A 23,273-nucleotide genomic window follows, 5' to 3' on the forward strand; every position below is an offset into this window, starting at 1 on the left:
TTGATTCCTAGGGCCCACATTCCAGTTATAGAAAGCATATGCCTATCCGCATTCGATTGCATAGTGAACTTCACAATTGTTACCATTGCACACAGAAGACATATCATTGATAAGGTCTAATAGGTTATCGGTGAATAGATTTTAGTGGCAAGTGATTACCTCCACACTCAACTCCAAATTGTAGCCTGATACTGAACCTTTGTGGTTGATGCCCAGCATAGACTCCTTTGGTGTGATGCTTGATGTTTATAGTGGTGACATTGCTCCCTTGTCACTATAGCCTCCTTTTTATATTAAAGGAGTTGTGCTTGCAGTATATATTAATCTAACGGGTGGGGGTCTGACACCCAGCACCCCGCCTACCAGCTGTTTGAAGAGAAGGCTGTGCTCCATGTGAGCGTTGCTTCCTCTTCATTACACTGCCGGTTTCCCTTGCAGCAGTGGCATAGTGAATGGAGTGAGTACTTGTAATTACCTCACTGCTGAGACCTCTGAGATGGAGGGCCATGTAATGAAAAGGAAGTAGCACTCTCATGGAGTTCCGCTGATTGGTGGGTGTCCTTCCCCCCGATCAGATGACCTATCCTAAGGATAGGCTATCAGACATTGCTAAAACAATACTTCGTGTCATTATTTTCCATTGTTAATGTCACCGTAAAAGCTTTTTGGTTATTACCGGTATGTTTTTAAAATCCATTGCAGATTGTAACATCCACCAGCAACACTTGGTTGGGTTGTCTCTTATGTGCAGTTGTCCATTTTGGCACTGCATAGCTCCCCATCGAGTATCTAATCGGGAAGTTCTGTCTTATGTATATGTCATGGAGAATTGCTTCATGGTTGCACGACACACAGTCTGCTCAAACAGCCCAAACGAACTCAGATCCCATGGGAACACTAAAGATAACTTTAAAGGGATGCTTTAAAGGGTCCAATCTTCTAACTTGTGGAAGACAAACAGTATAAATAATTATATTATAATTAATTGAAGTGTCGTTGAAGCAGCAAATTATTCTGATTGCCTGATTGGAGTCGAGAATAAATTTTTCCTCTTAAAATGAGGAAAATTGGCTTCTACCTCACGGGGCTTTTTGCCTTGCTATGGATCAACTTGCAGGATACCAGGCTGAACTGGATGGACAGATGTCCTTTTTTAGCCTTACAAACGACCCATCCCTCGCTCCGCCAATGCCACCATCCCCGCTGCACTCACCCAGGCTGCGTGCTTTTCTACCCGGGTCGTGACCGGAAGTGTAGGCTTCTTTTCCTGTTCAGCTGCATTTACTATGCGTTTTTTTTAACAAAACAAAAAAAGCCTAAATGAAAGTATTAGGTGCAATAAGCCAGTGACCTACATTGACACTAGGGCGTAAATAAAGATAGAAAAAGTCAAACGAAATATTTCATATCTGACATGATTAGTTAAATTAGCAGCTTTATCTGTGTGACTGTGTCACCCAATGTCTTAAATGGTCGATCATAAGACGGGAGAACTTTAAATGTAACCAACAAATATAAATGATTGGATTCCTAACTAGGTAAATTGTGTAAATGCCTTTTGTAAACAGAACACATAGGCCTGTGCTCTTTAGTTAATGACTGTTTGCCTGGAAGGTTTATGTTCTAAATCGCTGCCTCTTCTTCACAAGAGTGAAGAAAATACCATAAAAATAATGCATTTTTTTTTCTAGTCCAATGTAATGATTTTCTTGAGGACATAATTAAAAAAAAATCAAACTGAAAAAATAAAAAAATATTCCAGCTATTCTCTCCTCCTGTTGACTGGAAATGCTTTGGGAAAGTGAGGCATGCAGCGAGGATGATAATACTGTCATGTTTGATTTGGACTGTATTCTCTCTGTTGTTTGAAGCTGAGATAAAATGCAGTGCGTGCCTGACCCATTTTAGCAGCCCATTATAATAATTTCACTGTCGCATGGCCACCGAGTTAATGTACTTACAAATGACAGAGAAAGTGTGCTACATGACCTTAGGGTTTTTAGAAATGAAATGACGTAGTAGATTATATATCAAAGATTTCCTGAAGACGGTATCTTCTAAGAGCTATTGTCTATGCAGAATATAAAAATAAATGGCATTTGGTGTGCATGTGTTTGGCATGTTTGGTTAGGGTGGTCTCTGCTTTAATATGTTTGTTTCAGATGAAAAGGGTGTTATCTACTTTGTTCTGCTGCGTGGGAGCTGTATAGATTGTTATTATAATCGGCTTGTTCTCTATGTTAATTATATCTACAGTAAGCTCATAAAATTACTCAATAATCATGGTGCCTGCTCCACTGAATGCAGCATGGTAGTGAAATATCCATTATGAGATATATAATAGCAAGGACATATAAACGGTCACCTGCCTGGGCCACATGTTGTCAGACGTAGGGAATAAACCGATGAAAAACAACATATTGGGACCCATCACTGTGCAAGAAGACAGTCTCATCCTTTCTCATATGCTAGTATTTAGTGAGTGCGCCTGTTTTGACGGACCTGTGCCCTGTACAGGATGATGGCGTGTCAAGTGCTATGGCGAGGTGAGGTCATGATCACACAATTGCAATTTAGTCACAGTTTTTGCAAAAATGGAAACATAACCCCAGTGTGTTAATCAGACCTTAGGCTTTGTCAACTTCCCCAAACCTATGAGAATGGAGCATGGTAATAGTAAAATTGGCGCAAGCGCAGTATAGTTGCACCTATTCCAGTGAAAGCACAAGTAAGGGATGCGCGGTGTGGAGTTGAACTGTTTTGTTACTTTTTAATTGTGACTAAAGTGATCTCATTTGAAATCCTAACCAAATTTTCACACCACGTGGCGCAGCCAAATTTTTGGGACCCCAAAAAGTAGCAAAGCCCTTATTTGGGACTTTTTGAACTGGAGGGTCCTATTCTGTGATTGACAGCTATGCACACTCATACACAGATAACGGTCAATCACTGAGTAGGCAGCCCTGAAGTCCAGCATAAACTGAGGTTTACATGAATAAATTACAAGTTATAATGAATGGTTTCCCACAAATATAAGGGAAACTGGCTCATAGCAACAAATCAGATTCCACCTTTCATTTTTCAGAGCTCCTTTGGAAAATGAAAGGATCAATCTGATTGGTTTCTAGGGGCAACTAAGCCAGTTTGCCTTCGCACCAGTTCTGATAAATAGAGTACTCTTATCTTCAAGCATTGACAATCTGATAATATACTATTTCTCAAAGGAATGGGTCATGCTTATGCAGTTGTAATGCTGCAAAATACAATATATGTTACGTTAAAAGAAATTGCATAGAAGGGTTCTAAAGACAACTTTTCTGTAAATGTATAACATGCTGCTTAATGCAACCATATTATATACAGAAGCACTAGACTCCCCTAAATATGTGATTGGAACTCTGCACATTAAGAAAAAGGGATACATAGTGGGTGACAAAAGTTTATTAATTATTTTTTAATTTTTAACATTCTTTGCCCATACCGACTAACTGGGTTCACATTGAGATCACAATTCTAAAGATCAATTCACTGCATACAAGCAATCCCTTCTCATATTCAAATCCTCACTCGCTGATGCAAAACAGGCCTACTTCTCATATCTTCCCTGGCCCACAGTCCTAAACAACTTTTTAACACTTTTAACTCCCTTCTCTGTGCCCAGCGCCCCCACCCTCTCATCTCAGCTGAGGACTTTGTCGCATACTTCAAACAAAAGATAGTCAACATCAGAGAAAGCTTTAGTACACAGTCCCCACAGATCCTCTACACAACTGCTCGGTCCTCTTCTCCCAAAACCCACTTCTCCACCATTACAGAAGAGAAACTCCCCACTCTACTCTCCAGATCACATCTCACCACCTGTGCACTTGACCCAATCCCATCCCACCTCATCCCTAACCTCACCACAGTGTTTATCCCAGCCTTAACTCATCTCTTCAACCTATCACTAACCTCTGGTGTCTTCCCCTCTGCTTTTAAACATGCTACCATTACACCCATCCTCAAAAAGCCTTCACTTGACCCATCTTCTTTGTCCAGTTATCGCCCCATATCACTTCTTCTGTATGCCTCAAAGCTACTTGAACAACATGTCCATTCTGAACTGTCCTCTCACCTCTCCTCATGCTCTCTCTTTGACCAGCTTCAATCTGGCTTCCGACCCCACCACTCGACTGAGACTGCCCTACCAAAGTCACCAATGACCTACTAACAGTCAAAACCAAAAAACATTACTTTGTGATCCTTCTCCTTGACCTGTCCTCTGCCTTTGACACTGTCGATCACTCCCTTCTGTTGCAAACTCTCTCATCTTTTGGCATCACTGACCTGGCACTCTCCTGGATCACATCATACCTCACAGACCGGATGTTTAACGTCTCCCACTCTCACACCACCTCCTCGTCTCATTCCCTCTCTGTTGGTGTAGGGTTCTGTCCTAGGACCCTGCTCTTCTCAATTTACATTTTTGGCCTGGGACATCTCATAGAGTCCCAAGGCTTTCAGTATCACTCTTATGCTGACGACACACAAATCTACCTCTCTGGTCCAGTCATCACCACCTTATTATCCAGAATCCCACAATGTCTATCTTCTATATCATCCTTCTTCTCCTCTCGCTTTCTAAAACTTAACATGGATAAAACAGAATTCATCATCTTTCCCCCATCTCGCTCAACCCCCCCAACAGACCTATCTATCACAATCAATGGCTGCTCACTCTCCCCGGTCAACCAAGTCTTCTGCCTTGGAGTGACCTTGGATTCTGCCCTCTCCTTCCGACCGCACATCCAATCCCTTTCCACCACCTGCCGCCTCCAACTCAAAAACATCTCCCACATCCGCGCTTTCCTTAACTTTGAATCTGCGAAAATGCTTGTACATGCCCTCATCACCCGCCTAGACTACTGCAACATTCTCCTCTGTGGCCTTCCATCTAGCACTCTCGCACCCCTCCAATCTATCCTCAACTCTGCTGCCCGACTAATCCACCTCTCACCCTGTTACTCCTCTGTCTCTCCCCTTTGCCAATCCCTTCACTGGCTTCCCGTTGCCCAGAGAATTCAGTTCAAAATACTAACAAATACATACAAGGCCGTCTACAACCTGTCCCTTCCCTACTTTCCTGATACATCCCCACACGCAATCTCCGATCCTCACAAGACCTCCTTCTCTCCTCTTATCACTTCTTCCCACAATTGCCTCCAAGATTTCTCCCGTGCATCCCCCACACTCTGGAACTCACTACCCCAACATATCAGACTCTCACCTACAGTGGAATCCTTCAAAAGAAACCTAAAAACACACCTCTTCAGACAAGCGTACAATCAGTGACCCTGCTGCCCCTATACTGCCATGACCAGCTTTACCCTCGCCTACTGTGTCCTTCTCCCATACATGTAGATTGTAAGCCCTCACGGGCAGGGCCCTCTCTCCTTCTGTACCAGTTTGTAACTCGTCTTGTTTATGCTTAGTGCAATTGTCTGTATTATGTATGTATACCCCTTTTCATATTTACAGCGCTATGGAATGAATGGCGCTTTAATAATAAATAATAATAATTGCTGTTGCAGTAAAGCCCCAGCCTTGGATGAGACAATCTTACTAAAAGAAAAGAGTTAAATGATGGATATTAGAGATGAGCGAAGTTTTCAAAAATTCTAAATGGGTGTAGACAGGATAGTATTGGTTGGCACGCTGGCACTGGAATAATAAAGGCTTCCATCTTATTGGTATTGAATTATATATGTTAGTTTACGGCTGAATAAGTAAATGGGAATAAGTAAATGTAGGAATAAATAAATAAAACTGAGGCAGAATAAGTCTCCCTTCAGTCTCCCTGTCCAATATTCTTCTATTAATCTTTTTTAGCAACATTTTCCCTAGCACATCCAGAGCTTGCCACGTCTCTCCCTATGCTCAGATCCCTGGGCATTGGCGGAGACCGTGTTGGATGAGGGTTTTATAGGGCTGTGGCATCACAGGGGATGTCTATATGCAGATTGACTTGCTACACGGCATTATGGGTGATCTTGCATTCCCGGGCTTGTCTCCTCTATACTTTTACTTTCTAACACGTGTAGCCAACATTTTAACAAAACTGATTTGTTACCACAAAGTGCTCGGAAATTTGGATTCATTTAGAATCAAAGTTTTCCTAAACTTCGGACCTATTTCCGCTTCAGATACTTTGCTCAACACTAATGGATATAAATAAAGTTATCTTTGTTTGAAATGAAAGAAAAATTGGATTATATTTTGTACAGCTTGTATGGTTTTCTAGGTTTGATTAGACTATATCCTTAATTTTAAGGAAAATTGTCAGTGAGTTTATTGAAAGCAACCCCAGGGATTTATTAAAATTCAGTTTATACTATCATAGTTCCTTTTGGTTTTAAGTGCCATGGGCTTAATAATTGATGTTACGGCTGATTCTCAGTTGAGCTTTGGAAATCCCCTCTGTGTCTTTTTACTCCCAGTCCACACAGCAATTCAGAATCTTTTGACAATAACATGTTCTATATTGCATTAACTAGTTACATACAAGTGTAGTATCAGATAAGATATTACATCCTGAGCAATTTAAATGGATTTTTATATTGGGTTATAAAGTAATGGCATATTTCTAAGCTACACCATTACTTTATGATCAGTGGGGCTTTAGGCTCTAAAGCCCTCATAATTTGTGGAATGAAAAATTCGAAAGTTGATTTAGCATTGTGTGTTGCCTCCTCTTAATTGTCATGACTGTAGTGGTGTTGGCATATGCAAGCAAAACTGCTGACTGCACTAGGTAGGGGCTGATAAGAGAAAATATATTTTGTGAAGGAGTAGTGAGATTATTAAGTTTTATTCTGCTTGCCTGTGATAATGAAAGAGTGCTGGAGATGGTGCTTCACTGTGAAGTGCTCTCCGTCCTCTTTATTGAACTGCTTTACAGCCCACACCTTTTACTCTTAGTGACAGCTGTAGGTGTCTCCTGGTTGGATGCCACAGCGGTCACTTAAAGGGAGCACGTCACAGTGAACCACAACCTCCTAGGCACTTGCAGGAGCTGAACCTAGTAGAATAAATGTTCTTATTCACATTTCTCCTGATCATAAAAGCACCTCAGAAGGTATGTTTGTCCTGCTATGCCATACCTAGCACTGTCAGCAGTTTAGCATGTCCAAAACTGCTGACAGACTCCCTTTGAATGTATGTCTATATGTAAAGTGTACGATAGTGCCAGTAACCTTGTATGTAGCATTAGGTTTATGTTAGTTATTGAATTAAAAAGACAACACAGCAGTATGAAATGAACAGTATGTGTAGAACCTTGAGATATTTAGGTATATATATTTATATATATATATATATATTTGCCCACAGGGAAGGTATGAAATAAATAGATATAGTCTTAGTTGATCTAGCTTATCTGGATCCCTCAAACAAAACTAGCAGCCAGAAGAAAAGACTTGTACCCCAGGCCATATACGCTGGGCTTTAGTGTATATGTCTAAGATGATTACTCTAAATATTGCCATGAGATGTATAAGCTGGAAAATGAACATCCGTGTTCAAACACAAGAGTAGCAAGACCACACAATACAAACAGAAGATGCATGAATATATTCTTGTACTTCCAGAAATGTGCACCTTGTTTTGGGAATATTGAAAGGATTTGGATAGCCTGTGTTTTTACAGTTTTATTGTATATAAGGATCTTTCAGGTATTCAGAGTATGGGAAAAGCATTTGGAGTATGGAAGCTTAGTTAAAAAGTCTGTAGTGTTCAAAATCTCAAATGAAAATGATATCTTTATACCCTATCTGGAACCATTCCCATGTTTTCTCCAAAAGAAAGAATAATAAGAGGAATTAAAAGAAACAAAAAATGTATATATGTGTGCAGCCCTGTTGCCTTTACTATGTACATTTCTATTATTGAGGAACCCCCCCCCCCCCCCCTATGGCATCTTATAAACAGTGGTGCAGATTTTTTTTTTAAAGGGTTTTTTCCATTAAGGCATCTTATCCCCTATCCACAGGATAGAGAATAGGTGTCTAATCGACGGGTATCTGATCGCTGATTAAGAAAACAGGGGCTCATGTTCCCCAGTTTGAATGGAGAGGTGGTTACGTCACTCCATTCAGCTCTATGGGATGCACTCAGCTTCTCTAGTGGTCCCATAGAGTTAAATGGAGCTGCCAACATGTATGCATTCGAACTGGGGACCACAGATCCTTGTTCTCGTGATTGCTAGGGTCTCCAGCAGTTGGACTCTCACTGATCAGACACTTATTCCCTGTGAATATGGGATACGTTGTCTTAAAGGTCAATATATTGCTGACTATAGGACTCCTGACCTCTGCTGCTCCTGTTCTATCACTTCCCCGATCCCCTCTCTACTCCCTGGTTCCTCAAGATCTAGAAACAGGACTGCGGAGCCAGTTACTGCCCACAGTGGTGACACTCTATGGCCTGGGATTAGGTGCACCATCACATGTCCCATGTCAAGAGGGACCAGATAGTAGAGAGTGGTGGGGGAAGGGAAGCAGCAGGAGGTATTACAGTTTTTTTCCCCATTTTTTAAAACACTCTAAAATGATTACAATGTCAACCTCTTGCTGTGCACAATGACTGAGAAAGCCTCCTCTGCAACTTTAAAAGAAACTGCTGCACGGCAACAAGGTCAAGATCTTGCTCTGTTTTACAGTCTGCTTTTTTCTTGACGTATTAGTGGGTACTAAAGGTTTAGTGATGCCATAAATTGCCTTGCTTGCCAGTCAAAACAATGGAGAGTGATGCAAGCTCACAGTGACGGAATATAAATCATTCAAGATAAAATTACAAGATAATTTGGAAACTTAACAGTTTGCATTTTACACTTTCAATTGTTTTGCTGACTTGCACTTTTTATGGCTGCCTTAGAATTTATTAGGAGACTTGAAGACATCTATCACCTTGTTTCCAGTGGGCACATTTTCACAGGAAGGAGAGTTGCAACCCTCATCCGTGCATTGCCTGCTCCAAAAAAGATTGCTATATTCCCATTGACATGCCGTGCATTACCATAATTGGCTTTTCTACATGATAGGACAGAGGAAATAATAATGTCATTTTATTTACAGCCAAAGTGTCCCTTTATGATACTTCTCCAAGTTTCTGCCATGCTGTGTAGGTCAAATGACATCTTTTGATCAGTCCTGTCCAAAGGCATCAAAGCTGAGTGGCATGTAATGGAGACCTAGTGACAAACCAAATCTAGAAAAGAAATAAGACTGCCACTTTCCCATTAAACAGCCTTCTAAACAGCACAGCTTCTCCGTGTCGGCTATGAAACCATTCTGACCAACTAAATAAGGAGAATGAAAGGAGGCTGAATTGGACATTAGTACTACAAATGACTGCGGTGATTGCCACTATTTCCCTCCTCCAAAAATAAAAAAGAAATAAAAAAAATCAGCAAGCAAGCCATGCGAGGTACAGTTAGACAGATCCTCTCCTATTTCATTTACGATGCTGCCACTTGCTGGTTTTCTGATCTGGTTTATTTAGGTTTGACATCAGCCAAATGGTGTAGCTGGATATCTGTGACAGGTATTCTTACTGATTTAACAAGTTACAGGCCTCCTGAAAAGACAGATCTGCCACATGCAGGTCTGCAGAGTTTTTTTTTCTCTTGCTCCTTTTTGGAATACATTTGATACATTTTGTACTTGAGAAGTGCTTGAGATATACCTTAGTATTTGGCAATCAAGCATGTTTTGGTCCTGTTATCATCCCTGGTGGAAAAAATAAGACTTTTTGTGCCTTAGTTACTTGCTGTGGGGCTTAAGAGATGCACTTCATTCGGGCTAATGTTCTTATTCAAGTGTGAAAGACACAAAGAGGATTGGAATGTGCAATAATCTATTAGGCATTAGATATGCAATTTAGCTTATTTAGGGTCTTCAGAGTAGCCTCCTCAGTCCACTCTCTTCACATATTTTCAACAATCCTTCGCGGGCTGTCATTGTATCGCGGAAGTGTAATGCACACTTTATCGAGATTTTATAAGATTCTCCACAAGGTGTAGAAATCAAGTTATTATAGGAGATGACAACTTTGCATTCATTTTTTACAACATTTCAGATATCATAGTTTGGATAACCATATGTAGTAACCAATCAGGTTAAGGTCTCATTTATTCCAGTTTATTAAAGAGTTCCTATGACAAACTTCTGACATGTCTTAATGAGATGTCAGTAGTGGAGATGAACAAATTGATTCCTCATCAAATAGAGTCCTTCAGCTGTGAGGGGCTGAAGAATCTCCCCCCTGCCGCTTGAGTGACAGGGCCAGGCATCCCGCCTGGCCCTGAAAATCTTGCACTTGGGCGGCTGCTCTGAGTAGCGGTCCAAGCGCAGAGACTCTGCTTTCAACACTGGAGCAGTGTCTGTTCAAGCACCACTACCTGGCAGTGTAGCGGCTTATATAGCAGAGCTCTGTATCTGTGCTGCTACTTGGAGCAGCAGCGCAGACGTGAGATTGTCATTGGGGAGATTCTTCAGCAGTGAGGATAGACCCTCAAGGTTGAAGAACTGTATTTGATGAACGAATCAAATTGTATGAATTGATTCGCTCATCCTTAGAATTTTTTATCAGTGAGGGTCTGGGTGCTGAGATCCCCAATGATCACCAAAACAAGGGCCAGTAATGCTCAGCTGAATGCTGTGCCGCTTCGTTGTTGCAATGTATAGACTATGCCAGTGATGGCTAACCTCCGGCACTCCAGCTGTGGTGAAACTATGCCTCCCAGCATGCTCCATTAATTTCTGTGGAGTTCTGAGAACAGCCAAGCAAGTGTGCATCTTGGGAGTTGTAGTTTTATCACAGCTGGAGTGCCGGAGGTTCGGCATCACAGGACTATACCATTTCTGTGAATCCATACGCCGCTAACTCCACTATCCAAGATGAGCAAAGCTCTATTTCATTTGATATGCACAAAGCTATCTGTCTGTCTGTCTATCATCTATATCTATCTACAGTATCTACCTGTCTGTCTATTATCTATCAATCTATCTCATATCTATCAATAAAATTGAAAACAAGGCCAAATTAAGTAAAAAAAAAAAAGTGGACCTTCTTTATTCACTCAATTTGGCCTTTCTCAACCTATCTATCTAAGTATCTGAATTTGTGATTTGATACAGCTCATTATGATGCAGTTTTACCTAGGACTGCAAATAAAGGTGCTATTACACTTTAATGTTTTTTTGGGGGGGGTTTCAGCAAAAATGCATGAGAAATGCATTTTGAAACAACATGCGCTTTTTAAATCAGATATACGTTATTTAAATTATCAATGAAATCTATCTTTTTTCCTATGCATGCATATTTCGAAATATATGTAATACATATTTAATTCCTTAAGAAATGATCACCTATTAAATAAAATGTGTAAACTGCACTGTATGTAAGAGAATAACTAAGCATGAAATAAAAGAATGAGGTTTCTGTTTAATTTTTATTACATCTTATACAAAACAGAAATAGAATCTCATTTTCAGCAAGTAGTAAAAATGAAGAAAATTCACTTGCATGATGAATTCGTTCTCTAACAGCCTGAGGCAACTCGGCCTTGCAGTCTTTGTCATCCTGATCTCTACTGCTCTCAATATTGCAGCAGACCTAACTTCCACCAAAGTGTCACATGTCTAGGTGAGCCGTGCCAGCCCCTATCTAAAGTGACAGCCATCTTTGAATACCAGCTTTTTAAATGACTTGTATTTCATCAGACATCTTGGAGAAATAGCATTCTCGACAAGATGATATTTCCTCTTCTGTACCTTCTCTTTGTTACCTTTTGCTTCTAATATTCTTATTATGATGTATTCCTTTTCAGTGTTAGTTGCCATATTGAGACATCCTAAACATTTTCATATTGCCAATTTAGATTATAACACACAATAACAGACTTCATTGTAAATGCTTTTATGGAAAGCTCTACAGTTTCTTGGACTTTCAGAATTTTAGCGCTTTTATATATTTACATGAGATCACAATAATGAAGGATACATTATTAAAATCATGTTTATAGACTGAAGGAGAACCACATATAATATATACAGCTATGATGGGCTTTATTGTAATAATTCTTAATATACACAGTAGGAAATTTATGAAATATTGTGCTTATGTATCACCGAACTGTTGCCCATAGCAACCAATCAGCTAAAATTTTTCAGTATGGCAGTACTTATCATCTTTATTTTTTGTTGTTTATTTTTATTTATATTATAGGTATAGGGAGTGATTTTAAATTTTTATATTTTTTATTTTTAAGGCCTCTCAGGGAACTTAAAGATACAGCATCTGAGGGATTTATTGTCTGTAATCGGCATTATCGCCGTTCACAGACATTAACCCCTGGTGTCTGCTGTTTAAAACAAGAGAAATCCGGTGGCTATTGTGCCCATTGCACTCTGCAGCGGACACCATTTTTAAAGAATGGACTTCTGCCGTACATGTACGGTGGATGTCCTCAAGGGGTTAAAAATGGCAGACACACCCATTTAAGCATGTCTTTACTAATTTTAGAATGAAATTCATTAACATAGGTAATTAAATGAAATGTGTATTCTTACAACCAAAAGATTGAAATGTCTTTACTGGAGGTATCATTTTTTAACAATTTATTTGCGTGTGGGGCTTATGGTTGTCTTTCATCAGCACAATGTAGAACAAGAAACACATTTGAAAGCTGTCTCCGTGCACCAGGAATATTCATATTTCGCATTGTGTCTGCTTAAATTATTTTGCACAGCATTTAATGTTATCCAGAGAAGACAGCACATCTGTTTCATCAGAATGAATAGACACTGCCATCCAGAAGGCATTCCATGTTGGCAACTCACGGCAGTACTTAAAAAAACACACTGCACACATACTTATTCTGTAAAACATGGAAGCATGCTTGATTTAGCTTCAGGTCCCACTATTTTTTTCGTTATTTTTTTTTTTTGCATATCCATGGTTTGTACGGTATGTGAACTGGTTTAATATAGATTTCAAAATGTAACTTCCATATCTAGATTTCAGGCTGATATTAGCATATGTATATGCTTCCTAAGATGCAGGACAGGTCATATAGGTATTACAAAAAAATGCCAGTAGAGGGATTTATGTCAACTATCACCTGAAATCTCCCACGCAAAATCTGATTTTGGACAAAATAAGGACGTTTTCCATGCTTTTTTTCTTTAGCGCTGATCAAATCTGATGAGTGCAGATTGTCTGCATGAAAAATAATAAATATGTATTCAGAAAAAGTACCCATCAGTTGAGAAAGTAAAGCAAACTGTCACAATGGGATAAAGCAATTAAATAGCTATTGATAATATGCAACCTATTGGCACTGCTGTAACACAGGAGAAAGAATATTACAATTAAAAGAAAGAAAACATTATACGGTAACTGAAATCATGTATAATGTAGCTGGACTGCAAATATTTAAGCATTTTATTCAGTCTAGTATTGTGTCAATCCCTCTTACCTTTCAAGAGAACATGTCACCACAAAATGTTATGCAATCTGCAGGCAGCATATTGTAGAGCAGAAGAACCTGAGCAGATTGATATATAGTTTTGTGGAAAAATATTTAATAAATCACTGGCTATTATCAGTGATTGATAGCATTCTCTGTTTAAGTGTGTACACAGGGTTAGATGTCAGTCACTGACAATACCGCCCCCATGTACAACATAACTCAGAGAGTAGAGAATTAAGTATATAAAGTCCAAGTTTTACCGAATATTTTCCCACAAATCTATATGTCAGTTTGTTTGACACTTTCCTCTCTATAACATGCTGCCTTCAGATTGCACTGCAATAAAATAAATACATAAAGAGTACCTTCTTGAATCTTTCTTATCCTTTATATCTCACCAAATTACATTTTTTTCCTCATTTTGTGCACGAGTATGATTGGAGAAAGTTATAAGCAAAAAATACCCTATACACAGAAAAAACCTTTAGTTTAAGCTAGGGTTGTTTTAACTATTTTATGTAATTTGCCAAAAGATTCTATTATCCTGACTGTCCGGTATATTTTTAGTGACTCAGCTATATGATTATTTGCACCCATCTTTCATCTATGCACAAGCACAAAAATGTTGGGACCTTTGCCAGCAGGCTTCTGGAGTATTTTGATACCATGACCATCTGTTCCTAAATATCAATTCCAATTTCCCAAAGATGAGGTCACGCTAGTGTTTTTTGGGGGAACATTTCTCTGCTGATATAACTTTAGTTGCCTATATTATTTAGAGAATCTTGTCCAGTATAATAACATAATTCATATTTAACTTCATTAATGTAGGGGTTCACTGTGAATGCTGAAGTGGTGGCTTGGGTTTAGAGAAATACCTATTGTTATCTTTTTTCCACCTGCAATCACATATATCATAAAGACAGTTTTGCTCAAGTTTATCTTAGATATATACATATATGACACACATATATGACATTGAAGAAATGTATAAGCATTTTTGTCTCTTAAGAAGCCACTTTATCCCATCACATTGATTCTACTATTGTAGTTATAGTGTTGTAGTTAAGGTTCTAAAAAAATTTAATCAATTAAAAAGGGGGATGAGACATACTCATAAATACTTTTATTACAGTATATCATGTAGGTCTTTTCTTTAATCTTGCTCTAACCATACACCAATTCCTAAACTTCTTCAACATATTTCTAATTTCTATTTTTGCTGTTTTGTTTTTCAGCATATGTTCCTGCAGAAGAATTAAAGGCAGCTGAAACTGAGGAAGACAATGTAGAAGATGATGGACTTTCCTTGGATGTCCAAGACAGTGAATATTTATTTAGCGAAGAACCAGAAGGCAAAGAGACTCAGAGCTACCAAAATTCCCCTGTCAGTAGTGCAACTAATCATGATGCTGGCTATGGTTCTCCATTTAGTGAAACAAGTGACCATCTAGCAGATTTTAAAAGTACTTCTTCCAAGGATGGACAAGACAGAGAAGATAGTCAGAATGCAGACAATTCATCTTATCCTCAGGACAGTTTGGCACAAATTAAAGCGGTGTACACTAACCTGTTTTCAGAAAACAGTTGGTCCACTTTGGCATTAGACCTGAAAAAGTCAAGTCCAACCACAAGTGCAGATGCAAGCAAGCAAAGTGAGGATGAAGATGTAAAACCTAAATCTGTTACGCCCACGCCTCCGCCTATTACAAGTAGTAGTAGCAGTACTAATACAAGTACTAGTATCAGTGTTAGTACAAGCAACAGTACAAATAGTAACAATGCTTCTGGATATGACTGGCACCAAGCGGCATTGGCAAAGACATTGCAGCAAACATCATATGGACTTCTGCCAGAGCCTAGCCTGTTTAGCACAGTTCAACTCTACCGGCAAAATAATAAACTGTATGGGTCTGTTTTTACTGGAGCCAGTAAGTTCAGATGCAAAGACTGCAGTGGAGCTTATGACACACTGGTAGAGCTAACTGTTCATATGAATGAAACAGGACATTATCGTGATAATAATAGAGACAGAGAATCTGAAAGAACCAGACGTTGGTCTAAACCTAGAAAAAGATCACTTATGGAAATGGAAGGAAAAGAAGACGCACAGAAAGTTCTGAAATGCATGTATTGTGGACATTCCTTTGAATCTCTGCAAGATCTTAGTGTTCACATGATTAAAACGAAGCATTACCAAAAAGTGCCTCTAAAAGAGCCAGTACCAGCCATAACAAAACTGGTCCCTACCACGAAAAAACGCGCTCTTCAGGATATATCATCACCTGAGTCACCTGAGCAAGCAGGAATTTCTCCAGGGGCCACAGGAACTGATAATGCAAAGGACCCTAAAACTGCCAATCCTTATGTGACTCCTAACAACAGATATGGTTATCAAAATGGTGCTAGTTATACATGGCAGTTTGAGGCACGCAAAGCTCAAATTTTGAAGTGCATGGAATGTGGCAGCTCCCATGATACTTTACAGCAACTTACTGCTCACATGATGGTCACTGGACATTTCTTAAAAGTGACCAATTCTGCCTCTAAAAAAGGAAAACAACTGGTTTTGGATGCAGTTGTAGAAGAGAAAATTCAGTCAATACCTTTACCCCCAACTACACATGCGAGATTACCAGCATCATACATAAAGAAGCAGCCAGACTCACCAGCTGCATCACCACTTTCAGAGGACAAACTAGAAGCAGAACAGGAAAAAGTAATCTATCCTGAGCCAGAAAAGAAGATAAAGGAAGAAAATGAAGAACCTGACAAAATTGAGCCTGCAGTTTCATATCAATACCTCAGAGAGGAGGATTTAGACGATAGTCCTAAAGGTGGGTTGGATATTTTAAAGTCACTGGAAAATACAGTGTCCTCTGCAATTAGTAAGGCTCAAAATGGAGCACCATCATGGGGTGGATATCCTAGTATTCATGCTGCTTATCAGCTACCCGGATCTATAAAAGCATTGCAGCCCACTGTACAGAGTGTGCAAATGCAACCATCATATGCCAGTAGTGTCAAATCCATGGTCTCTGACCATAATGCTTTGGTCCATTCTCCTGGTAGCGTATCACCTCCTCCTCACAGAAGCAATGTATCGGCAATGGAAGAATTAGTGGAGAAAGTAACTGGAAAAATAAATGTAAAGAAAGAAGAAAAACCAGCAGAGAAGGAAAAGGTGACTCCAGTTAAACCCATATCTCCAGTAGCAAAAGAAAACAAAGACATTCTTAAAACAGATGACTCCAATATAAAGACTATAAAGAAATCCACAGATGCTGAACTTCAGAAGACAAAAAAGGAAGCCCCATTGGAAACTCACACACCAAATGGTACAGAATCTCATAAAACAAAAATGACTAATGGGTGCAACAGTTTAGGAATTATAACAGATCATTCAACTGAGCCATCATTTATAAATCCCCTCAGTGCATTACAATCCATAATGAATACACATTTAGGCAAAGTTTCAAAGCCAGTAAGTCCATCTTTGGATCCATTAGCAATGTTATACAAAATTAGCAATAGTATGTTAGACAAACCTATCTATCCAACCACTCCTGTCAAACAGGTTGAGTCCATTGATCGGTACTACTACGACAACAGCGATCAGCCAATAGATTTGACAAAATCCAAAAACAAACCTCTTGTTGCAAGTATAACTGACCCAGTCTCCTCACCCCTAAGGGAAAGTGCACTCATGGACATTTCTGATATGGTGAAGAATCTCACTGGACGTTTAACACCCAAGTCTTCTACTCCGTCAACTGTATCTGAAAAGTCAGATGCAGATGGCAGCAGTTTTGAAGAGGCATTGGATGAGTTATCTCCTGTACATAAAAGAAAGGGCAGACAGTCCAACTGGAACCCCCAGCATCTCCTTATACTTCAGGCCCAGTTTGCCTCTAGCTTACGGGAGACAGCTGAAGGCAAGTATATCATGTCAGACTTAGGTCCTCAAGAACGGGTACACATCTCTAAGTTTACTGGTCTTTCAATGACAACGATCAGCCATTGGTTGGCCAATGTCAAATATCAGCTAAGGAGGACAGGGGGAACAAAATTTTTAAAGAATCTGGACACGGGACACCCTGTTTTCTTTTGTAATGATTGTGCCTCTCAGTTCCGGACTGCTTCAACATATATAAGTCATTTAGAGACACATCTAGGCTTTAGCTTGAAGGATCTGTCAAAGGTTTCTCTAAATCAAATTCAAGAGCAGCAGAATGTTTCAAAAGTTATCACCAATAAGGCTTTAAGCTCAATTGGACTTATTGAGGAGGATTCAGGCTCCACATTCCAGTGTAAGCTCTGCAACCGGACTTTTGCAAGCAAACACGCAGTTAAACTGCACCTTAGCAAAACACATGGAAAGTCCCCAGAGGACCATGTGATATATGTAACTGAATTGGAAAAACAGTAACATCCAGTTATGCAGCCAGGTATGCAAGTGACCACAAGAACATTGCACTAAACATATTCATAATACTGCACTAGGCCTGACCTGAGCCTCTGAAATCAGTCTTATTATTTTTTTTATTTTTTTTGCTGAACTGCCTATCTGGATTTTTTTTTCACATATTTTATATTTATATTTATATTCTCTTTGTCTGATTTGTGCATGTTTTTTTTTTTTTTTTGTGAGTCAATGTCTGACCTTTTAATTTTCAACATCTGTTCTTGATGTTAAGCTATCTTTTGTAGAATGTAGTGGGAGACACTATTGAGAGACATTAATTTAACCACAAAGAAACACAAAGAACAATGACATAAAAACAAACATCCTAAAATTAACACGTTGCCATGACAATAAAGGTTGGAAAAATCTTGTGGCATCAAGTTAACCCTTTGAGCACTGCCATAGCATTTCTGTGCCTTTTGATATATAAAACATATTTAATTAAAAATCTTTATACAATTCAAGAAAAATTAAATTAAATATATTATAGTAATAAATACTGAATACAGATCTTAGATTGAAAGAAAAAAAAGTATGCATGCAGCCCTGGGATAAGGGAGGAAGGCTATATAGTACTCCTAGGGTTACTCTGCCACATGTGTAGAAAAAGAAATCCTAATGTAAAATTTAAAAAAATAAAATAAAATATACAGGAAAGATACTGTACCATCAATCGTGAACTGTCACAATGGAAAATGATGTTTCACTACAGCAAGATCTTGTATGCCAATATTTTATTCAAACACGTAGAAATGATTTCTTTTTGCAAAATGAATTATATGGTTTCTAATTATTTGCAAATATAAGCTCCCGTACGAGCTTATCTTTCTACAATTGTGCTGCATTTGAATCTATTTTGCTACCAGCAGGTTAACCGCTTGGGCATCGGAAGTTTTGCCACCCACTGGAGCAGCCAGGCATCCAAAGGGTTAAATTTGTACTTCAATGCAGTCCTTCTGGCTGACATAACAAGAGGATCATGTTCCATGTAAATAAAAGATAACAATTTAAGAGTACATGTTACATATCTTACCATTTGAAACAGTTCTGCTTCCTTTGTACCTTATGGCTGTATGCTTTCACTTTGAACTTTTTTATATTGTCATTTTATATTCAATTCCTATGTATATAAAATGTAAAAAAAAAAAAAAATCACATTTTTGAATAAAAATTAAGTTCCTGCAGACTGACTTAAACAGAGACATTTTACTGGCGCCTGCATCTTTTCAGATGCATGTACAAAAGAAACTGACAAAAAAAAAGAAATAAATAAATACAAAATAAAGCAATGCACTATGAATTATACATTTTGATGTTCTATCATTAATATTGTACAGTACATTTCGGTTCACACAATTAAATCCACTGTTTTCTCATGTGTGAAATAAACCCACATGCAGTTCTTGATTTACATACATTGTCATGTCGTCATTATTGTGCCGTTAAGGTGTTATTCCAGCGGTAAGAGGTATTGCTTATGCAATCAACCAAGATAATTCTATTCAAAATCATCTATTCAGTATCTGTATCCTGACATATTTCATTCAGGCTATTTCGATTAACATGTTACAAACAAGTCACAATAGTTTCAAAAAGGACACAGGGAGAATTAGTGCTGCCTTAACAATTAATGAAGGGCATTATATGTGTACGTTTCTATCGGGATTTGGGAAGGGGGGATGATCAGTAGATGACACACAGTATTCTGACTTTCAATTCAATTGTTTATTGTCTTTTTTAACTCTAGTAAAAAATAAAAAAAAGATCTGCAAATGGTTCATTCAGCATATACTAAACAATAATTCCTTTGCCTCATCTTCAGTCGGTGCAGCATTTGTACAGCTGTGCTGTCAGTTAAAAGCAAGAGCTGAGACGTGCTTGTTACTATTTTTCATAAAGCGTTTACAGACCAATTTGGATTTGAATGAATTCGCATTTTCATGTGTGATAAAAGTGATGTATCTCCAAGTGTCATTTGCAAATGTCTGTCTCTCGGTTCAAAAAAAAAGAAAAAATTGGTTTATCACATTTTAATTAACCTGCTGGCAGTCTTGTCCCACTCATCAAATTTTGGAAATGCAGCAAAAGTGCCAAGTTCAGACTTCTCCACTTTTTTTTTTTTGTTTCTTTATTTTCTTTTTTTAATTAAGCACATTTTGATTTAAGGCCTTGAAATCCTGTTGTCAGAAAACTAACACATTAAATATTGCTTTATACATTTTATTACCTATTGGTAAACTCAGCAATAAATATTTAATAGGTTTAAAGGAGGAGAGTCCTAACTTTAGTTCTTTGGTTTTGTACGGACCCACGATAGGGCTGGATAGCGGGCCTCAACTGTACCTATATATGCCTCTGATTTGAGGCCATGACATGTCCCATTGTATTGAAATATAAGCATGTTGCTAAGGCAGAATATCTTCATAGATGCATCTCCCAACAAAGCCTGCATGACAACACACGGAGCTGAAAAGCCACACGCTGGGGTCTGCTGTATGCATGAGTCCTCTCATATTCTTCTCCACAATATATAGCATAGTTATAGTCATTTAAGAACTCAACACCTGGACACCCATGGTTCTATGTGGATTAGGGATGGGTGAATCAATTTGTACAAATCGATTCCTTCATCAAAAATTTTTTAAGTCTGTGAGGGAGTCTACAGACTAGCAGATAAACATGGCTGCACATCTCTAACACCCATGATAATGTTACACATGTGCCGTTACTGCAAGTGATGTGACTAGTTAAGTTAGGCTACTTTCACTGTCCACTTGACGAAGCGGAGCCAAACGTTTTCGTTTTCTCTGGCACAATAGAAAACGGATCCGTCCCCCATTGACTTTCAATGGAGTTCAAGACGGATCCGTCATGGCTATAGAAGACATAATACAACCGGATCCGTTCATGACGGACGCATGCGGTTGTATTATTGTAACGGAAGAGTTTTTGCAGATCCATGATGGATCTGCAAAAAACGCTAGTGTGAAAGTAGCCTTAAACTGCTAAAATTAGTTTAGTGGTGCATGTAAATTTGTTTACGCAGATTTGTTAAAGCACGATAGCACATGAGCTGACACTCTCAGTAACGGCGCATGCGCAATATGTGCAGCCATATTCGTCTGGCGACCACAGTAAATATTAGTCTAGCACTCCAAACTTAAAATCAATCTGTAGTTTTATTTCAAGTATTCTATTAAAACAAGTTCCACAGGCAAACATTACAGCAGTTACAGCCAACGCATTTCGATCATGAAATGAAGTTTTATGCTATGAGTAAGACTACTACATGAATGAAACACTTTGGCTGGAACTGCTGCAGTTTTTGCCTCTGGAACTTGTTTTAATAGAATACTTGATATTAAACTACAGATTGGTTTAAAGTTCCTGGTGCTGGACTAATATTTACTGTGGATTACAGAAACGCTCTGGAGTGGACCCACGCACCTGATGACAAAGTATCTGCATGTTGTTACATATTAATCTGCTGCCAGAGAGAACGTCCTAAGCTGTGGGGATGCTCCTTTAAAAGTGTAAATTTATCTGGATGAACAAATCGATTTCCTCGAATGCGGATGAAATGAGGTTTTGATGACAATCAAAAGAACCTCAGAGGTGGGGATTGTGTGAATAATGTAGCTGTAATACAGATGTAGCTAAAATGTAGCCCTATTAGAGTGTGTGAAATGAGTCCTAACCAAATGAGTTTGTCTAATCCTAACCCATCTGTATTGTAGGGAGCTTATCTTGGGTCTTGCTTGTTTTATTTATTTCGAAACGTACTCAACAGTACCAGTCAGCCATACAGAGAAATTGTCCAGAATGGATCCTTGCTTTACTATCTATTCATATGCTTTGTCCAAACAGTTTCTTTGCCTTGGTGAGTGACATTGATGTGTAAATTAAATTTGTTAAAATGTTAAAAGGCTGAATCTGAAGCTTTCTATTTTCTTCTTTGATGAGAAATATTAATATTAATTTCATACATCTTCTCTGTATCAACATCCTTGAAAGAAACCCCAAATTGAAAAATTGGTATGAAATTATTAGAACTAATATGATAATTAATTGAAACTCTTTAGGCCTCATGCACACGACCGTATCCATTTTGCGGTCCACAAATCGTGGATCTGCAAAACATAGAAGCCGGGCCTCTGTGTTACGCAATTTTCCACTCCACACGTCCCACTCTATGATAAAAATGCCCTTTTTTGTCTGTAAATTGTACAAGAACAGGACGTTTTATGTTTCTCTTTTTTTTGCAAGACAGTGCTTGCAGGCCCATTGAAATGAAAGAGTCCGCATCCTATCCGCAAAAAATGCGCATCAGATGGAGACCAAAAATATGGTGGTGTGCATGGGTCTGTGATAAGAGCCTGTAGACTATGGCAAAGGACATCTCTGAGCACTACTGTTAGGCCCCTTTCACACGGGCGAGTATTCCGCACGGATGCGATGCGTGAGTTGAACGCATTGCACCCGCACTGAATCCTGACCAATTCATTTCTATGGGGCTGTGCACACGAGCGGTGATTTTTGCGCATCACTTGTGCGTTGCGTGAAAATCGCAGCATGCTCCTCTTTGTGCGTTTTTCACGTAACACAGGCCTCATAGAAATGAATGGGGCTGCGTAAAAATCGCAAGCATCCGCAAGCAAGTGCGGATGCGGTGCGATTTTCACACACGGTTGCTAGGAGACGATCGGGATGGAGACCCGATCATTATTATTTCCCCTTATAACATGGTTATAAGGGAAAATAATAGCATTCTGAATACAGAATGTATAATACAATAGCGCTGGAGGGGTTAAAAAAAATTATTTAACTCACCTTAATCCACTTGATCGCGCAGCCCGGCATCTCTTCTGTCTGTCTTTTTTGCTGTGTGCAGGAAAAGAACCTGTGGTGACGTCACTCCTGTCATCACATGATCCATCACCATGGTAAAAGATCATGTGACGGACCATGTGATGACCGGAGTGACGTCACCACAGGTCCTTTTCCTGCACACAGCAAAAAAGAAGACAGAAGAGATGCCGGCTGCGCGAGCAAGTGGATTAAGGTGAGTTTAAATATTATTATTATTTTTTTAACCCCTCCAGCCTTATTTTACTATACATTCTGTATTCAGAATGCTATTATTTTCCCTTATAACCATGTTATAAGAGAAAATAATACAATCTACAGAATACCGATCCCAAGCCCGAACTTCTGTGAAGAAGTTCGGGTTTGGGTACCAAACATGCACGATTTTTATCACGCGAGTGCAAAACGCATTACAATGTTTTGCACTCGCGC

General features: G+C 38.9%; 1 protein-coding gene across 1 annotated transcript in view; it reads left to right on the forward strand.

Annotated features, from left to right (window-relative positions):
* The window catches only part of TSHZ1 (teashirt zinc finger homeobox 1), an 84,116-nt gene extending 65,006 nt beyond the window's left edge, over window positions 1-19,110 (forward strand). Inside the window, exon 2 of the mRNA XM_040432582.1 lies at window positions 14,749-19,110. Coding sequence (XP_040288516.1) covers window positions 14,749-17,939 — 3,191 coding nt within the window. The 3' untranslated portion in view covers window positions 17,940-19,110. The remainder of the gene's footprint in view (window positions 1-14,748) is intronic.
* Window positions 19,111-23,273: the final 4,163 nt, after the last annotated feature.

Source organism: Bufo bufo, chromosome 5 (assembly GCF_905171765.1).
Source record: "Bufo bufo chromosome 5, aBufBuf1.1, whole genome shotgun sequence".
NCBI lineage: Eukaryota > Metazoa > Chordata > Amphibia > Anura > Bufonidae > Bufo > Bufo bufo.